Source organism: Sander lucioperca, chromosome 16, assembly GCF_008315115.2.
Source record: "Sander lucioperca isolate FBNREF2018 chromosome 16, SLUC_FBN_1.2, whole genome shotgun sequence".
NCBI classification, from domain to species: domain Eukaryota; kingdom Metazoa; phylum Chordata; class Actinopteri; order Perciformes; family Percidae; genus Sander; species Sander lucioperca.
This window is the reverse complement of record NC_050188.1, coordinates 911916-930000: the sequence shown is the minus strand read 5'-3', so window position 1 is coordinate 930000 and position 18085 is coordinate 911916. Positions and strand designations below refer to the sequence as shown.

Below are 18085 nucleotides of genomic sequence, written 5' to 3'. Positions count from 1 at the left end.
CTCTGACTGAACCAGTCATGTCAGTTAATCATACCTGAGTGATGGCCAAGTGTGGAGGCGGAGTCTTCCAACAGGAAGTAGATTGTATCAGTGGAGAGCAGCAGACAGCAGGTGAGCTCAGACTCTGGAGACTTGTAGAGAACCACAGACAGCCACAAGACCTGTCTCACCTCCTCCACCTCAGACTGACACAAAAAAGGAAACAAGTGGAGTTGGAATTTAAACAAAGACGGCACAAAATGTGTCTTTTCCTGACGTTAAAAGTGATCTTTGCAGTGGGAGAACAGTCGTTCTTCGAGCTCAGACAGAAAAAGAACCAACTGGGTTTCATCACTAGTCATAAATCAGTCCCTCCAGAAAAACGTGATTATGCGATCGCATAATTCAATGCATAATCAGCCAAAGTCCGCATATTTATGCGGGGGCCACATTTTTTCAAATACGCTGCACTTTCGCCGCATAAATTGCCAACAATCACAAAAAAAAAATCTGCATTACTAGGACTGATAACAATTCTAAATAGAACGGACTTGAGTCATCTGACTGACAATTTCCTTCTAAAGAAATCATGGAAAGCGAGCATGTTAACATTGTTTGAGGTGACTTTTCTGTATCTTCATTGACTGTTGTGTCACAGCTTGACTCTAAACTCTACATGCTGTCCTTGGCTCTGCCTAAACTAACAAGGGCAAGGTGGCAAAAAATTAGTCTGTCAACAGAATATTAATCAGCAACTATTTTGATAATTGATAACTTTAAGTGAAGTTGTTTTACAGCATCACCGCGGGCTCTGGGATTTTGTGATCAACAATTTTTGCTATTTCCTGACATTCTAGAGACCGAAGACTTGCTTCCAGTACTGGACACTTTATTCTCTTATTCTGTGTTAAATTCAGTGTTGTACTTTTATAGTGTATAGTATTTAGGCATCTACAGGCTTGTGCCTAACAAACATTACAGTGACAATAAAAGGTTGTGTGTGAGTGTGTGAGTGTGTGTGTGTGTGTGTGTGTGTGTGTGTGTGTGTGTCTCTGTGTGTGTGTGTGTGTGTGTGTGTGTCTCTGTGTGTGTGTGTGTGTGTGTGTGTGTGTGTGTGTGTGTGTGTGTGTGCGTGCGTGCATGCATGCGTGTCCTACCACTGCTATATATCTGTGGAAGTAGGTCAGCAGCTGCTGTTCTCCAAGCCCAGCCAGAAGCTTCAGTCCTGGGGAGAGACCTGGGGTGAGGTGGGGGGACGGATGGTTCTCCTCCACCTGGAGGAGGGAGGAGTCCCAGCTGAGGAGGAGGAGGAGGGAGAGAGAGACATAAGTAAAATACATAAAAATATCAACAACAGAAAGAAGTCATCTCTAAGGATAGCTACAGGATTGCTGTGGGAAAAAAAAGATGACACACTGTGCTCCCCGATGTTTGCTAAATGATTTACAAAAAATAGACCTTGCAGTGCCCCCTGAGGCATAATTATAAGAAAATGGGTCATGTCCTTTTATTTCACTAAACTTAGTTCAGCAGCCAAGTCTAGGATTTTGTTGTTAATGCACATCCACTGGCGTCCTTGTTAGAGAAGCCTATGTGATCCTACTCTACCTACCCTACTATTATTTATTCTTGCAATGGATGTGCCCATTCAATGTGAAAAAACTGATGCCTAGAAAAAGCAGCTGTGTCGGCGGCACAAAAGTCCCAGGGGCCGCCATTATACAACAACCTTATTTTTAGTTTCATAAAACGTACCCAAATTCACAAATATGTAGGATATTTGCTCACTCAGGAGCATGTAGAGACACATTGGTGTGAACTAACGTAGTTAGAGCTGTCCACTTGTGATTGGATCACTCAGGACGGATTTTAAAACCAGATAAGAACAGGGCCAAAGTGTGGCCTTAATCAAAGTATAAGCGTGATATTAAGCGACTTTGAGTTTGTGAAAAGCGCTATATAACTTCAATTTATTATTATTATTATTAGCATGCAGCTCTAAGTGCAGGCACAACAAGAAGAATTACATGGAGAGAGAGTAATCTATGTTGAACTAAACAGAAGGGCTTCAGAAGTCTACCTGCTGGTGCTGTGCGATTTCCTTGTACTGGTACAACAGCACTGGTCTGTGGATCTGTGACGGCCTGAGAACACGACAACAACAACAACAACAACAACAACGGGTCAAACAAATCAGCAAGGGTCAAACTAAATGAAACCATCAGCTGAAATAAGACCTGAAGAAAATTCCCTTCTTGATCTGAGTGCATAAGCAGGTAGTCGGTCTTCACCTTGCTGTGGACAGGGCCTGCAGGGCTGGGGCAGGGCGATCATCTTCAGCCCCTCCAGAGAGGCTCTCCGCTGGCTCAGCTCCCCCAGGAAGGAGCTCCTGTTCTGGGCCAGAGGGAAGAGCAGCAGCAGCCTCTGACCGCCCAGCAGCAGCTCCACAGTGTGACTCCTCCTGGACACAACATGGTGGTTAACATACAGATAATAACAATACTTAGGAGCAAAGAAACTAAAGAATAGAGCAAACAATAATGACAACATTAAATCTCAATAATCAATTTTAGAATGTTAGTCTGTTTTACAAAGACATTCATCTTTGTGTGCCACAGGAATCATTTTAATAACTTTTACACTTATGTTTGCCTTCTCATGAGCATAACGTGCAAAAATAGATATTTGAATAGTTCAAAGTAGTTTAATTTTATCAATAAGTAAACCTAATCAAGTAAAACAAAATGTTATACACTGATTAAATAAATGTGCATGTTAACGATACACTGATAAAAGGTCAGCACTGAATGGAAACTGTAAATGGTAAAGCAGAAGACAAATTAACTGCAAAATACAATATGATTTTCAATTCATTTTGATTCAGTTCAGTTTGCTTATTAATGATTCAGTTAAATCAGATACATATCAAAAGCACCTATCAGAATGTATTCTGGGAACTTCAATATTCCTTATTCCACAAGTAAGCAACATTGGTATTATTCTCAGTGTAAAACATGAACAGTATGTGAAAATAAAAAATAAAGAAATACATAAATCTCACTATTTATCAATAAATATACCAACACTACTTACTTGGCTAGCCCAAACCCTGGCAAACAGAGATAAACATATTGATGCTATTGTCAGTTTTTTAATCCAGTTTCCTGCAGACACACAAGTACTTTCAAATCGTACAAACGTAAGACAAACAAGTATGGAACTTCATACCAGAGTGTGCGTCAGTAATTACATCTGTTTGGCAAAAACACACAAAAACAAGGTTACAGTCTAGTAGGGCTGGGTACCGATTTCAATCATTTTTAGGCACCGACCAAATTGTCTCCTTTGTATCGAGTATCGAAAAATGCCTCATTATTCCAATCCAATATCTAAGGAGTAAATCTCATCAGCGTCAGTGAGCCAATCAGCATGCAGTATGCTTCTACCAAGATCTAATAATGCTGCCGATTGGCTGGCTAACGCCGTAGAGACACGCAGGAAAAACTAAGTTAACTAAGTTACACACAGAGACGGCTCATGTAGTAGGAGCTGAAAAATGTATAAAAAGATTTGTGCCGTAATGTGTAATGCTGTAATTTCATTTTGTTAAAATGGATTTTATGAAAGTGGTATCGTTCAGGAACCGGTATCGAAGTTCCGATATTGGTATTGGTACCGGTATCGAACATTTTTGAACGATACCCAGCCCTACAGTCTATAGAGTTAAACATCCATTCATCCAATCCCAGCCTCTGTACCTTTGGTGGTGTTTTGGGTCGGGGCAGGAGGTGTTGCAGGTTCTGTCCCCGACCTGAGAAGCTCTCTCTCTGGGGTGAAGCATCACGGAGCCGAGGGGCACACGGACCAGCCTGCACCAGGAGGAGGAGTGATGACGGTCAGCCGGCCTCCTCTCTCTTTCTGCCAGCTCTCTGAAGTCCATCTTCAGCACCCAGAGGTGTCGGTGGGTGAGAAAGAGGAGAGAGAGGAGGCTGGGGTCCTCCCTCTTGGAGAAGATGTCTGACAGGAGCGGGTGGGTGTCTGGGGCAGAGGAAGAGGAGGAGGAGGAGGAGGGAAGGATGAAAGCAGGATAGCCTCCCTGGGCTCCCTGACTCTCCTCCAGCTCCCAGGAGTTGATGAGTGAGCGGGGGAAGAGCTGAGGAGTGCTGGGATGCTCCGGGTCAGTCTGAGACTTCGCTGCCTGGAGAAACAAATGACAAGGTTTTTGTCTTCCCAAGTGCTGACATAACGACAGACAGACCACCTGACGATACCTGTGTCCTTTGTGTTGAGGCATCTTATACATGTTTCTACATAATAATACAGCAGAAAGTAAAGCTCTCTTTGACCCAATTACAGACTGAACTGTACGTTTGTGTCAATTGTATGTCTTTACTCATGACATGTCATGTATGCAAATAGAATTTCTAAGTACTGAACCGCACTGCTCTCTACTGGGAGAAAGTTGTAATATTTAAATATTTGCTGAAACTGACCCTATGTTTGAGTAGAACTACATTAGGCAGGTCATTTAAATTTAAAATCCAGCTCCTCTGGCACCACCTACAGCCTGTAGTGCGATTTGCAAAAATCCTGAACCCTGTTCAGATCCCCCAATCAGGGCCAGGGGTGGTGTCTAATTGCGTGTCAATCACTGCTCATGCACACGCATTCACTCTCCCTTGTGGGGGGGGGGGGCTTAAGAGACCGTTTGGGCTTTGTCCTTTTCAAATGTAGGGACTTTAAGTGGCTCATGTGTTGCTCTCTGACCTGGATCAGCACTGTCAGCTCGCTCCTGATCTGCCGGAGCTCCTCTGCCTCGAAGAAGATGTACCAGCGGGTCGGACCGGCTCGGAGACCGAAGGCCAGGCAGGAGTCAGGGAGCTCGGCTTGAGAGGAGAGAAGGAGCTGGGAGTATGGCAGCAGGAGGTCCACCTGCAGGCTGGACAGCACCTCCTCCACAGGTGGCCTCTGCTCCTGGTCTGAGAACCGGAAAACACATGGCTCTTAATATTTCAAAATCATTTCTGCACCTGCAAACATCTCTACCACACATTATGTCATCTACTGTATATATTAGGGCTGCAACATTTTTTTCATGCAATCCATTTTTCTAGATTCACGGATTACTTGTTGGTCTATAAAATGTATCTTTTCATTGCTTGTTTTGCCCGAGCAACAGTCTAAAACCCAAATATATTCAGTTTACTATCACATAAAACAAATGAAAGCATCAAGTCCTCATATTTGAGAAGCTGAAACTAGGAAAAAGTTTGGCTTTTTTGACAATTATTTGCATATTAAAAGGTATAATACATAGTAAGTATTGTTAACGGTTTGTAAACACACAGCGTTCAAAGTTAGCCCCTCCTGGCCGGCTCAACAGCCAGAGAGAGCTAGAAGGTGAATGAAGAGAGCTAGTGCTGAACAAAGCCATGGTGGATTACCTTTGACAGTGAGGCATTGTTTATTGTCTGCTGTCGAGTTTTGTGATGAAAAAAGAAAGGGGAGGAAGAAAAAGACTTTGGAAGTATACTTTAAACGACACAGTGGAAAAAGAAGTGTCCCTGAATTAATTGTTAGTTATCGCTTGGTTAATATTCCTGCTACATTAGGGAGGCCTCAGATGAACTCATTTAATCCACAGTGGGTAGCAAAACACAATCCATTCAAACATAAATAAAAAAACAAGAGCAGAAATTTGTTTGTATAGAGACAACTGAGGCGGATTGTGTGCTTACCTGCGTCCTGATTGGTCCATGTGACATCATCGGATAGGTACAGCAGGCCCAACAGCCGGTCCGTCAGCACCAGGCAGGCCTCCTTCTGCTCCACCTCCTCCTTCACCTGAAGACAGTAGCACCACAGAACCCTGCTGACCTGCACCTGCACCTCCTCATCCTCATCCTCCTCCTCATCTTCACACAGCTCCCCCTGGTGGCCCCCAGGCTCCTCTGCAGGAGGAACAGCCAGCAACGTGTTGGAGGAGGAGCAGACCGACTCCTCAACAGAGTCATCCAGACCCATCTCGAAATATCCATCCCTGGAGCCTGGACTGGAATAATGAGCATAAAGCAGTGGATGAATCCAGAATCATGCTTTTTTAGGTATTTTGTCATTGGAGTATTTATACATAGATATTAGGGCTGCACAATATGAGGAAAATATGCTTTGTTGAATATTTCGATATAACGATATTACTTGCGATAAATAAACAGATATTAAAGTGTACTTAGTTCTGCACTTCTGCTGTTTTCAGTATCCTGCTGAAATACAACAAACTGCTTGTTGAATTTGAAACAAATGAAAGGAAATCATTTCCAACATTCTTTTATTGAACAAATTGAACATTGAATTGAATATAAAAAGGAACCACTAAAAATGACATTTTACATGTTACATTTTAAAGTGCAGTTTTCTACTGATATTTTCTTTCAACTAACACAAAAAGTCTTTCGCAATATGGGTACATATAAACATATATTGTGCAGCCCTAATAGACATTGTATATTATATTGTTTTATGTAACAGTTGCCCTGTGCTGAAATGTGCTATATAAATAAATTTGCCTTGCCTTACAAAAATACAAACTTGTCATTTATTGGACACTCCATCATCTCAGAAACTGCTGTAAATCCCAAAAAATTCTGTGAATTTATAAACAAGCAGGGACATGTCAGAATCCCAGAAAGCCGTGTGACTTTTTTTTTTTTTTTTTTTAAGATTATTTGTTAGGCCATTTTTAGGCCTTTATTTTCACAGGACAGATGAAGACATGAAAGGGGAGAGAGAGGGGGAATGACATGCAGCAAAGGGCCACAAGTCAGAGTCAAACCCGTGGCCGCTGCGTCTAGGAGTAAACCTCTATATATGTGCGCCTGCTCTACCAACGGAGCTAACCCGGCCACAGGAAAACCGTTTTTAAAAGATCTCTTGACCCCAATCCTGTGCACTCCCCATTTCTGTGGAAATAAGCCTATGGCTATTTATGTTTTATCCTGACTTTTCCTTTTATGTAAACACTTGCTGCTCAGGATGAGCGATTAGTCTTTATTTTTTAATTAATTTGTCTAATAAACTTTATCAATCATCCAATCAGAAACCAGTCTGAATTTTAGGGTATTGCAGACATCAGTGAGAATTTGAAGAGCTCTAAGAACCCACCGGGAATCTCAGAAACCAGTGGGAACATCTGAAAATCATCAAAACCATAGGAACTTTTAAGGGATCTCAGCAACCAGTCAGATCCCCAAAAACACAGCAGCCATTTCTGGAAAGCCTAGAAACCAGCAAGAACCTCTGAGAATCCCAGAAACTAGCAGGACATTTAGGGGACTCCAGAAGCCACCGGGAATCTAGGGGATGTCAGACACCCTTGAGGACGTTTAGCAATCTAAGAAACCAGCAGTGGTGGAAGAAGTATTCAGATCCTTTACTTAATTAAAAGTACTAATACCACACTGTAAAAATACTCTGTTACAAGTAAAGGTCCTGCATTGAAAATGTTACTTAAGTAAAAGTGTCATTAGGAAAATGTACTAATAGTATTCATAGTAAAAGTACTCAATGCAGAACTATCTTTTCATCATTTTAGAAACTGGAAACGATCCAAACAGTTCTGTCAACCAACTAAGTGTTTAATGGTCTAATCATTACCGCTGTACTCATAGGACGTTATATTGTTGGGTAGTTTCATTTATAATAAAACATATTTTATCTTAATGTGTAAAGTTACTGGTAACTAAAGCTGTCAGATAGGAGTAAAAAGTACAATATTTCTCTCTGAAATGTAGCGGAGTAGAAGTAGAAAGTGGCATGAAAAGAAAAGACTCAAGTAAAGTACAAGTACCTCAAATTAGTACTTGAGTACAGTACTTGCGTAAATGCACTTAGTTCCATTCCACCACTGGAAACCAGCAGGAACTCCTGGAAGTCCCAGAAATCCCGGAAACCATAAGACACTAATGGAGATGCGTGAATTTTAGAGAGATCTCAGAAACCATTAGGACTCCCAGAAACCAGTGAGAGAAGGTTGCTGATTAAATTACCTGGGACTTCCCACCTCAGTGCCCTCTACATGGGTCTGAATCTCTCTGGATTCAGACCTCTTCTCTTCCTCCCTCTCCTCCTCCTTCTCTTCCTCCTTCTCTTCCTCCTCCTCCTCCTCCTCCTTTCTCTTCTGCTCCTTCAGGGTGGAGCTGAGGAGCTGGGAGAGCTGGGTAATAAAGTCTTTGTTGAAGGAGGAGAGGGAGAGCTGGTGAGAAGGGAGCAGAGGACTGCAGGCTTCACTGCAGGAGAAGCAAGTGGTTCCAACTGGTCTGGAGGAGGAAGAGCAGCAGACACAACTGGAGGAGAGAGAGAGAGAGAAAGAGAGAAAGAGAGAGGGATGAAGACCTTTTTATATTCTCATCATTCACTTACTGTTCACTCACTTCCGTTGTCCTATTAGCTCATTTTATTTTCACAAGCACCCCTGTCATTATTTAACAACATCAATATCTTTAATGTTCCTAATTGTCATTCTGTTGTTTTACTGTTGTAGGTCAATAAAGCCTAATTAAAAAAAAATTTAAAAAAACAGAGCATGTGAGATTTAAGAGGAGGAGCAGCTGCGCCTGCTGTTGGACACATACGAAACTACACCTGCCTCCATCTTGACTTCCTGCAGATCCTGTTAGCAGGAGAGAGGCCTGAACGACAACACAGTATCGCCTGAGTTACATTAATAAAGTGACAACAGCAGTGGCAGGAGCTTTACTGCAGTATTAATAGTACCGTGTAGTAACTGTTTCAGTCTTTGCAGAAGTCGTGGCAGTAACTGTAGATGTACAACTGTCTGCTGTACATTTTCAAATATTTGCCAGGGCCTTTATTAACCTCAACAGAGAAAGAGCTTTATATAAAACAGACTTACTGTATATCAGAGGCAGGCCTTTATTTTTAAGAAGTATATTCAATCACACTAATAAGAATCCTCCCCGTTTTCTGATCCTCTCCTGTTTTAAATTTGCAAACCCAACACTTTTTGTATTATTTATTTATTTATATATATATATATATATATATATATATATATATATATGGGCTGTCACCATTAACGCGTTAATCGCGATGCGATTAAGGGCCGAGCATAATGCGTTAATTTTTTTTAATCGTATTAAGCGCATGCCGCCATTTATAAATTTATTTTCACTTCACTCGGCTTTGCGTCGTGCCTAACAGGCTACTATTTTGCTGTACTTCCTCGTAACACATCCTGCTGCTGCAGGAATAGCAACGCGGATTTCGGTGCCTCATTCTGGTGCCACTGATATGTCTGCACTTCTCTCTGATGTTCTGAAACAGACTTTACAGGCAACAGAAACACCGCTGCACGTGACGCTAGTTAACACTGTACTCGACAGCAGCTAACGTTAGCCTACCGCTAGCTAGTAGCTGGATTAAACACGGTTACAATGCTGACAGCTAACACTAAACGGTGTAAAGTTTGTCTGTATTTCACTATAGAGGATTCCGACACCGGGATGTAACAATCTGCAGCTGCTGTTGTCGGAAAAAACACAGACGGTGCGTTCAATGAAACTGGTAATTTACAGCCTCGTGGTGCATTCAAAGTTAAAGTTAAATGCCCTTTTCCCATCTGGTGGTTGTTTTTGTCATTCAACAGCTATTTACTAGTGAAATAAGTTATTGTTATAGTGATTACATTATTATTAAACATTTAATTTTGACGATATGGCCTTAGCAATAAACAAGCCATTCTTTAATGTCGCCAACTGTTTAGTACCCTTCTTTTTTTTTTTAACTTCGGTTCAGGCACCGGTACCCTTTTAAAAGTACCGCTTTAGCACCGGTATCCAAACCAAACAATACCCAACCCTAATATTGACTCTAGATTCAAATGTGTGACTAGATTAAATATATAAAACAAATACAAATCTTAAAATCAAGTTCATAAAGTAATTTTCTTTGCATTCATTTGATTCCCAAACAAGATACACTGGTAATAATTGCTTTCCATTGTTAATATGTACTTAAAAACAGTTCTGAAATGCAAAATAATAGAATTTTAATCATGTGATAAAACATGCGATTAATCGCGATTAACTATAGAAATTCAACGATTAATCGCGATTAAGAAAATGTAATCGTTTGACAGCCCGAATATATATATATATATATATTTATATTCAGTAAAATGTAGCCTACAACAGAGTCAGCGCATACTCACCACTCTGCTGCTCTCACTTTAACTTTTTACCACAAATACTTTCTCAACATTTTCCAACACCTCTACTTTGCCTCTTTCTTTTAAAAGCTACCATCAATACTCAACATTAGGGGTGCAGAATTCAGAAAATGTCACGATTCAATATCAATTTTTAGGCTCAAGATTCGATTCAAAATTGATTTTCAATTCAAAAATAATTCTCGATTAAAAAAAAACAAACATTCACAGTAGGTAAATGTAGTTCATTTTCCCATGTGATTGCAGTAGACATACAATAAAAAAAATATGAATCGATTTTTGGAATTCTATGAATCGCGATTTGAATCGATTTTTTTGCACACCCCTACTCATCATGTTGAAACTTCACACTTCCTGCACAGGTGTTTCACATTAAAAGCTTGGCTCAAAAAATCGAGTTATATTGTAATTAACGTGTAGTAAATTATGGTATTTGATACTGACCAGACAGTATTTGTAGTAGTAGTAGTAGTAGCAGTAGTAGTAATAGTGCTTGTAGGAGCTCCACAGAGTGTGTGTTCAGACAGACTGGCAAACGGTTGTTGTACCTGCAGACAGACACACAAAGCAACATTAGAGCCCAGCTGAAACAAACACAAATATCTAAACATTGTTCACAATGAATACTTTGACATTTTTATATTAAGACATATTGTTCAATGATAAACTGCTACACTGCTAATCTAAATGATTAGTTTGATTTGTTGTCACATAATGCCTTCTTTACATAACGTCAGATCTCTGAACAGTCAAGCTGCCTCTCTCTAATGATAATCTATTGGTTGTCATGGGAACAGACGTCTCGCCTCCCTGGTGTTTCAGGTGTGTGTCTGACCTGGGCGGGGTCAGCAGACAGGAGGTGTGTGTTGGTGTTAAAGCTTGCGGGGGGAGGTGCAGCATTCACAGGAGGAACAGTGGGGGGAAGTGCAGCTTCTTCTCTGCTCGTCACATCTGAAACAGGAAACCAAAGAGATCAGTGAGGTGAGGAGCACACTCTGCAAAGCCTGACTGATGTCACACTGTTATGGGCTGATCTTTTGGAACTGATTCTGTCGTTTTGTGCCACAACTTGGCATCTTTTAAATATGACTATTTCTGTGCAGAATAATTTCCGGTGAGGGACATGTGGACGGCTCCAGCTTCTGAAGTATGAATAATGTGATGCTTGTTCTTGACATTAGACAATTAGCAAAAATGCCAAACTTTGCCCTAGTATCAGCTTTTCAAATATGAGGACTTGATGCTTTTCTTTGTTTTATGTGATGGTAAACTGAATATTTGGACAAAACAAGACATTTGAAGACAAAAAAACGTGGGCTCGAAAGAAATTGTGATGGGCGCATGCACTGGACAAATAAAGGTCTTGAATCTTGAAAGAAATGTTAGCTGCGACCCTACATGATGGACTTAAAAATGATCAACAACCATGGCTGCTCTAAGCTTCAGTTGAAAACATGTTCATGTGTACTCAGTTCTGATAGAAATGTGTTTTCATGCACTTCGACTGAATCAGATACAAATTTAAAATGTCAAAAAAAAAAAAACAAGCATTAATGCCACATAACAGTTAAACCCTGTCTCGTTCATAAATAAAATACTGACATGCATTTGGTTCTTACGGTTAGATTTAGACATTCACACAATATGCAGCCTGTACTAAGGAGGTTAGTGAGAACTAACAGGGTGTCACACAACCGCCAGCCAAACATTAGTGAAGATAATCAGTCACTGGTTAGTTATTCTCCTGTTGTGCTCCGCCAGCTGCTTGTACATCCATCCATCTCAGTCTGTGTGGAAAGTCTAACTGCCCAGAAATAAAATTGAGGTAGTTCAGTCAAATATTGCCTTTTTCATAAAGCTTTTCTAATGCGATGCTTGCTTATATGCCAAAAGATATGTACATGCAAACATGGCTACTGTCACCTTGAAGATGACACCCCCACTCTTAATCCCCCAACAGAGCTCTGATTGGCTTGGTTGTTTTTCCAACCAGGGAAACTGCCGATATGGACTGGAACCAACTATTCTAATAATTGGGGGGTGTAAATATAATTACAGCTACGTTTTATATAAGAGTTAATGAGGCTGGTGCAACCTTTGTGATGGATGAATGTCAACTTAGTGAACACTTATGTTTTAAGGCAGAGTTTGAACTTAACAGCCTAAGCAAGAGGCGACAATTTCCAATGAGAGAAAAAAGTTTTCCTCTCAGTCTGAGCAGGAAGCAAAGCATCTACAACAGGACATATAAAGCTGAGGAGATCTGGTTTAAAACAAGACACTGGGTCAGGAGTGACAGCAGCAGGTTAGCATTATGGGCTAAAGAGACATTTTACTGACTAAAAAACTGGAAGATTACTTGACAGTCAGCTGCTGTTTTTGGAAATTGCCCGTTTCAACTTCCAGACAAAAAGCAGAGGACCATACTCATCCATCTGGCCACCGCCTTACAGCAAAAATATATTTAAAAAAATACCGCCCCCACCTATCCCCTCCATCAGCCCTGCACAGCCTGATGCATACATGATTACCTTGGCTGGGGCAGGCAGCCTGCTGGACCGGACAGGAAGAGGAGGAGGAGGAGGAGGAGGTAGAGGAGGAGGAGGAGGAGGTGACAGCAGGAGGAGAGACAGCAGAGGAGCAGCAGGAGGAAGAGGAGGGGGGAGAGGAAGAGGAGAGGTGAGGAGGTGCAGCAGCAGACAGCCTGGTCTCCTCACTGATCTGACGAGAGGACAGAGAGGAGGAAGCCTTCAGAGAGCAGCATCACCTACATCATTAACCAGATCACATCCCAAAACCTGCAACCAGCAGCAGCACCACCAGCAGCAGAGGAACACTCAGTCGAGGGTTTTAAAGACATCTTACCACTGCTTTTTAGCCTTTTATAAAGAGACAGGCCTGCTCTTTTTATATGGAAACAAAAAAAACTAAGAAAACAAATTGCACTAGTCTAACACCAAACTGTGAAGTTCAAGAGCTAAATCTGTGTGCCCAAAGTGTAAACGTAACCTTCTTACTCTGACAGGTTTTGTAGTTTGAATCTGTGAAAAACCTGCAATCAATATTTAGCTTTTTTGAACATGTTGACAACATTTGTGGTCAACAGTTTCCTTCAGCAGAAATGTTTGTGTTCAGAGACAGTATTACACAAGCCAGAATGACAACAACCACTTTCTGTGTGGGCGTCCTGTCTTCAGCATGAAGGCACTTTTAGTTTCAAACATTCTGATTGAGGGCGCCTGGATATCTCAGTTGGTAGAGCGGGCGATCATATATAGAGGTTTACTCCTCGACGCAGTGGGCCCGGGTTTGACTCCGACCTGCGGCCCTTTGCTGCACGTCATTCCCCCCCTCTCTCTCCTCTTTCATGTCTTCAGCTGTCCTGTCAATAAAAGGCCTAAAAATGCCCCAAAAAAATCTAAATCTAAAAAAAAATAAATAAAATAAAACATTCTGATTGAAAGATCAACATGCAGCTTAAATGTTGGATTCAGGTTATTTAGTATGCATGGGAGTTGACAAACTTTTTAAGATCAAGGCCTAACATGCTCAGTAATGATCCTTTGCTAAGCCTATTTTTGTTACAAACGCAAGAGTATTTAAGCCTTTAAATATGGCTATGTTTATGACTTTTTTATTTTTTTTTAACTTCACTCGCGTGTACAGATGCAATTCATGAATAATAAATGAAAGCCTAACTAAAAGAAATTTGACCACATTTTGATTTGTCTTTGTAGCCTGGTTCCAGAGCTCTGAATGGCTACCCACATCTCTGATATGTTCAAATACATCAGGTTGACTGCTGTTTCCACTAATGGAAAAACAACCCAGCCAATCTTTAAACTAAACTTACATGGTCTTTTTTCTGAATGTTGGGACTCCCAAACAGGAAGTTTTCTTGTTTGTTTTTTTGGTCTTGAACTTCTGCAGGAGGAAACAGTTTGCCAAAAATATATTCTGATGTTCTCATAGCAAAAAAGTTTAAAAACAAAATAGGTATGTTCTACACATTAACAGAAAATGCACAACTGCAAACTCTGCAGACACTGTTAAGCTCACAAACTTCACAGATCTGTTTATTTTGGTGCATTTTTGCACCTCACACACATAATCATGCTTACATGCTCAGCTTTATTGGCTGTTTTTGTATTATATCTTACCTCTGCTGCTGAGGTGCACGCTCTTCAGGATTCAGAGATTTATTAGTTATTACCTTCATTATTAATCACATCTAACTGTGGTGATCTCTGCTTGGTCTATAATCAGGTTAGAATTATACAACCACTGCAGAAGGTTTCTGTGTTAATTCATTTGGAAACTAGGACTACAGAGTACGACTGACAAAGATGTAACATTCAACAGTGTTTGGAGTTGAGGAGTTCAAAAGGTCAAAGTCTCAGGAGTCAAATCAGTGCACAACATAGGATTATTTCCTCGATAATGTTGAAATATGATATTCAGTGCTGTTGAGAAAAGTAACAGTCTAGTTTAAAGCTATAGTGCGTAGTTTCTGTCTCCCCCGTGTGGAATTCTAAGTAATGACAACAACACTGTCGGAGCATCCACATGACACAAGCCTTCGGTGACTGTGCACCACCCCCACCCCTCCTCCATGCAGTAGCTAGTCTCGCATTGCCAGACCTATCTCCAAAGCGCTGCAGAGGAGGGTCTGGCTAGTCCACACAGCATTACAGGATAGGAGAAAAAACTGCTCTGGTTTATTGGCATTTCTTTAAACCAATCACAATCGTCTTGGGCGGAGTTATGCACCAGACAGAGCAACGGTGCCTCTGCAAAATTGTCTCGGGAAGGAACTTGTTTTGGTGGAACGTGTACGTTCAAAAGTTGCTTTAGTCATGCAACAGAAAACTCAGATTGGACAGATAGTCTAGCTAGCTGTCTGGATTTACCCTGCAGAGATCTGAGGAGCAGTTAACCATAGTCCTCATAAATCCACCGGAGTTTAGAATGCCAACACAGAGGAAGCGGTGATGGACATCGAGCCTAAAAAGAGGGACATCCGGCGAAATTTCCAGCAGCACCGGAGCAATCCCGGATGTGGAACGTCGTAGATATAGACTACACAGTTGTTAACACAGAGGATTAAAAAAACATGATGGACTCTTCAGAAGAGGTAATTATCTTGTAATTGTTATGTCCTCTTTGTCTCCAAAGCTGAATGCTGCTGTTGTTCTTTCTCAGCAGTGACATAAAACACATCACTCGAGCTTCTTCGCGCGAATGTTGCCGGACTACACCCTTTTGTAAACACAGCCATACTGAGAAATACAGAGAGAGTTTTATGGAGCTGTTAGTCTTAATTAGCTTTGTATCAACTTATTTGGCGATGGCTTGAATCAAACGGACGCTACGCACTATAGCTTTAAAGCTCTGCTATTGCACAGTCCTAAAAGAGTTCAAAAATGACTTATTTACATGAAACATTCATTTTCTAAATTCTGACCTAATCCAACATTTCTAAACTATTTATTCATCTTTTAAGTGCAAACTGTATGTCAATATAACTGACATAAATACTGACAATTTTACCATACAAGCTGGTTTGATACTGCCTCCTGCTGGATGATTCGGTACAACAGAACGTACCTTCTTGTCGCCACTGCTCATCTTGTCTTTGACTTCTTTGGCTTTCTGAATGGCTTTCAACACTTCCACTGTGTCCAGCTCCTTCTCGGTCGTCAAGGTACCGTCCAGACAAACCTAAAGACGCAGCGAGAAGACAGTTTTTTTTTTAAAGTAGACTCAATAATATTAATAGCAATAGCTGAAGTAGCATAAACAGTGGCAGCAGTAATATTAATACACGAGTAGTACTACCAGTAGAACTATGAGCAGATTCTAGCAGTGTGGTGGTGAGGGTTGTTTACCTGCGCAGTGGTAATATTAGCAGTACAAGCAACAGTAGTCTCGCTTTGACAGACCCTCCTCTACAGCGCTGCGAAGGAGGGTCTAGCGAGTCCACACAGCATTCTGGGATGGGAGTAAAACGTGCAGCTGCTAAATAGCCTCGGGAAGGAACTTGTTTTGGTGGAACGTGTACGTTCAAAAGTTGTTTTAGTCGTGCAACAGAAAACTCAGATTGGACAGATAGTCTAGCTAGCTGTCTGAATTTACCCTGCAGAGATCTGAGGAGCAGTTAACCATAGTCCTCATAAATCCACCGGAGTTTAGAATTACAACACAAACCAAACGGAAGGTAACGGACATCCGGCTGAAAAGAGTGACATCTGGCGGAATTTCCGGCGGCAACGGAGCAATCCCAGAAGTGGAACGTCGTGGATATAGACTAAAGCAACAGTAACAGTACAGCTAGAAAAAACCTTTTGGTGCTGTTGTCTGCTGTCAAAGTGATAGTAGTAGTAGTACAGTATTAAAGGGGCGCTATGCAGTTTTGGCAATTTCTTCGCTTTTTGCTCGCAGGTTTCTCTATAGAGCTCCCCCTACAGCTTCGGAATAGATATTTGGCAACACTGTAAAAACTCGCTCGGTCAGTCTGCTGTCTCCTCTTTCTCTGTTCCTCCGACAATGCTTTCCTAGCTTTCTGCTTCTTTTTTGCCGGCTCAGCCATGATGATAGTGTGAAAAACTCCATCACTACCTTGTTCTTATAGCTAGCCGGTTCCTGTATGTGTGCAGTGCCGTGAAGCAATTCGTTAAATCGCGAGACCTGATATCACGTGATACTTCCTGATGCTGAGGCCGTTGGCCTGTCGGCCGAAAGTTGCAAGGGTGGTTTTTCTGCTCACAGGCGCTAGGGGGAAGTGAGGCGACCACCATTTAACCCGAAAAAAAGTCATATAACCATTCCAATGACTCCGAAGCTTTTCAGTTAAGGTAAATTAAGCTAAAAAAAACTGCATAGTTCCCCTTTAACAGTGTAGTGGTTTTGGTGGTGTACCTCTGCTGCACGGTCTCCAAACTGGGCCAGGACTTTGGTTCTGTAGTCTGGGATGATGCACATGGGGTTACTGGACAGGTTGAGTTTCTCCAGACAGGGCAGAAGGCCGATGTTCTTGATCTCCTCCAACTGAGAACAAACACACAAGCCCCACAAAAAAAACCAAGTCAATCTCCACTGACTCCCTCGTTAAATTTTCCCATGAGCTATGGTTGGCCGTTTTTCCACACAGTGTGTTGTAGAGTTGGCGGTAAATGAGAAAAGAATAAGATGAGGGACACTTGATCCACTTGTTGGTCGTTCCAATAATTTAAGTATTCACGCATTTCCTTGGGAATAGCATATTTAATACCTTTTGTGAGTGATCATTTTCATTTCTTTTAATGCAAAAAAACTATCCAGGACATTTATCTTTTATACTCTTACAATTAAGTATAAAAAGAAAGATTTCCTGTATGGGGTCATGTCACTTTGACCACTGGAGCATCAGGACGTCCACACTGGGATTACCTGGGCCAGCTGGTTGTGGCTGAGGTCCAGGTTGACCAGAGAGTAGAGCTTGGTGAGGCCGGTCAGTTGTTCCAGCTGGTTGCCAGCCAGGCTCAGGGTTTTGATGTTGCCCAGACGGGTGTGAGCAGCTTCCAGGACCCGCAGACTGTTATAGGACAGATCCACGTGGACCAGATTGTACAGGTGCTGCAAACACAGGACAGTGACCTCAGTCCTACTGTTAATATCAAACTACACATCTGTAGGGCTGTCTAACTGCAGCTGTTAGGACCAGCTGTCTGTTGCAGCGGCGGAGGGTAATGCCTCTTTCACACCAATGACCTGGGTCGGTCCAGAACTATCTGACTCCTGTTCAACCCTTCTTTTGTCAAATCGAACCAAGCCCGTCAACACGGGTTGATCCCTGGTCATGACAATTCAGATACGACCTGG

At 41.6% G+C, this 18085-nt stretch overlaps 1 protein-coding gene across 3 annotated transcripts in view; it reads right to left on the bottom strand.

Moving 5' to 3' along the window:
- The window catches only part of nisch (nischarin), a 38041-nt gene that overhangs the window by 9202 nt on the left and 10754 nt on the right, over positions 1-18085 (bottom strand). For 2 of the 3 annotated variants that reach the window (XM_031296786.2, XM_035993188.1), the window contains exons 10-23: positions 17654-17839; positions 17144-17272; positions 15833-15946; positions 12757-12946; positions 11061-11176; positions 10670-10773; positions 8025-8321; positions 5718-6031; positions 4747-4958; positions 3738-4177; positions 2271-2440; positions 2060-2123; positions 1137-1275; positions 35-185 (exon numbers count right to left, since the gene is read on the bottom strand). In XM_031296786.2, coding sequence (XP_031152646.1) covers positions 35-185; positions 1137-1275; positions 2060-2123; positions 2271-2440; positions 3738-4177; positions 4747-4958; positions 5718-6031; positions 8025-8321; positions 10670-10773; positions 11061-11176; positions 12757-12946; positions 15833-15946; positions 17144-17272; positions 17654-17839 — 2626 coding nt within the window. The remainder of the gene's footprint in view (positions 1-34; positions 186-1136; positions 1276-2059; positions 2124-2270; positions 2441-3737; positions 4178-4746; positions 4959-5717; positions 6032-8024; positions 8322-10669; positions 10774-11060; positions 11177-12756; positions 12947-15832; positions 15947-17143; positions 17273-17653; positions 17840-18085) is intronic. The other variant, XM_035993189.1, reaches the window with a different exon arrangement.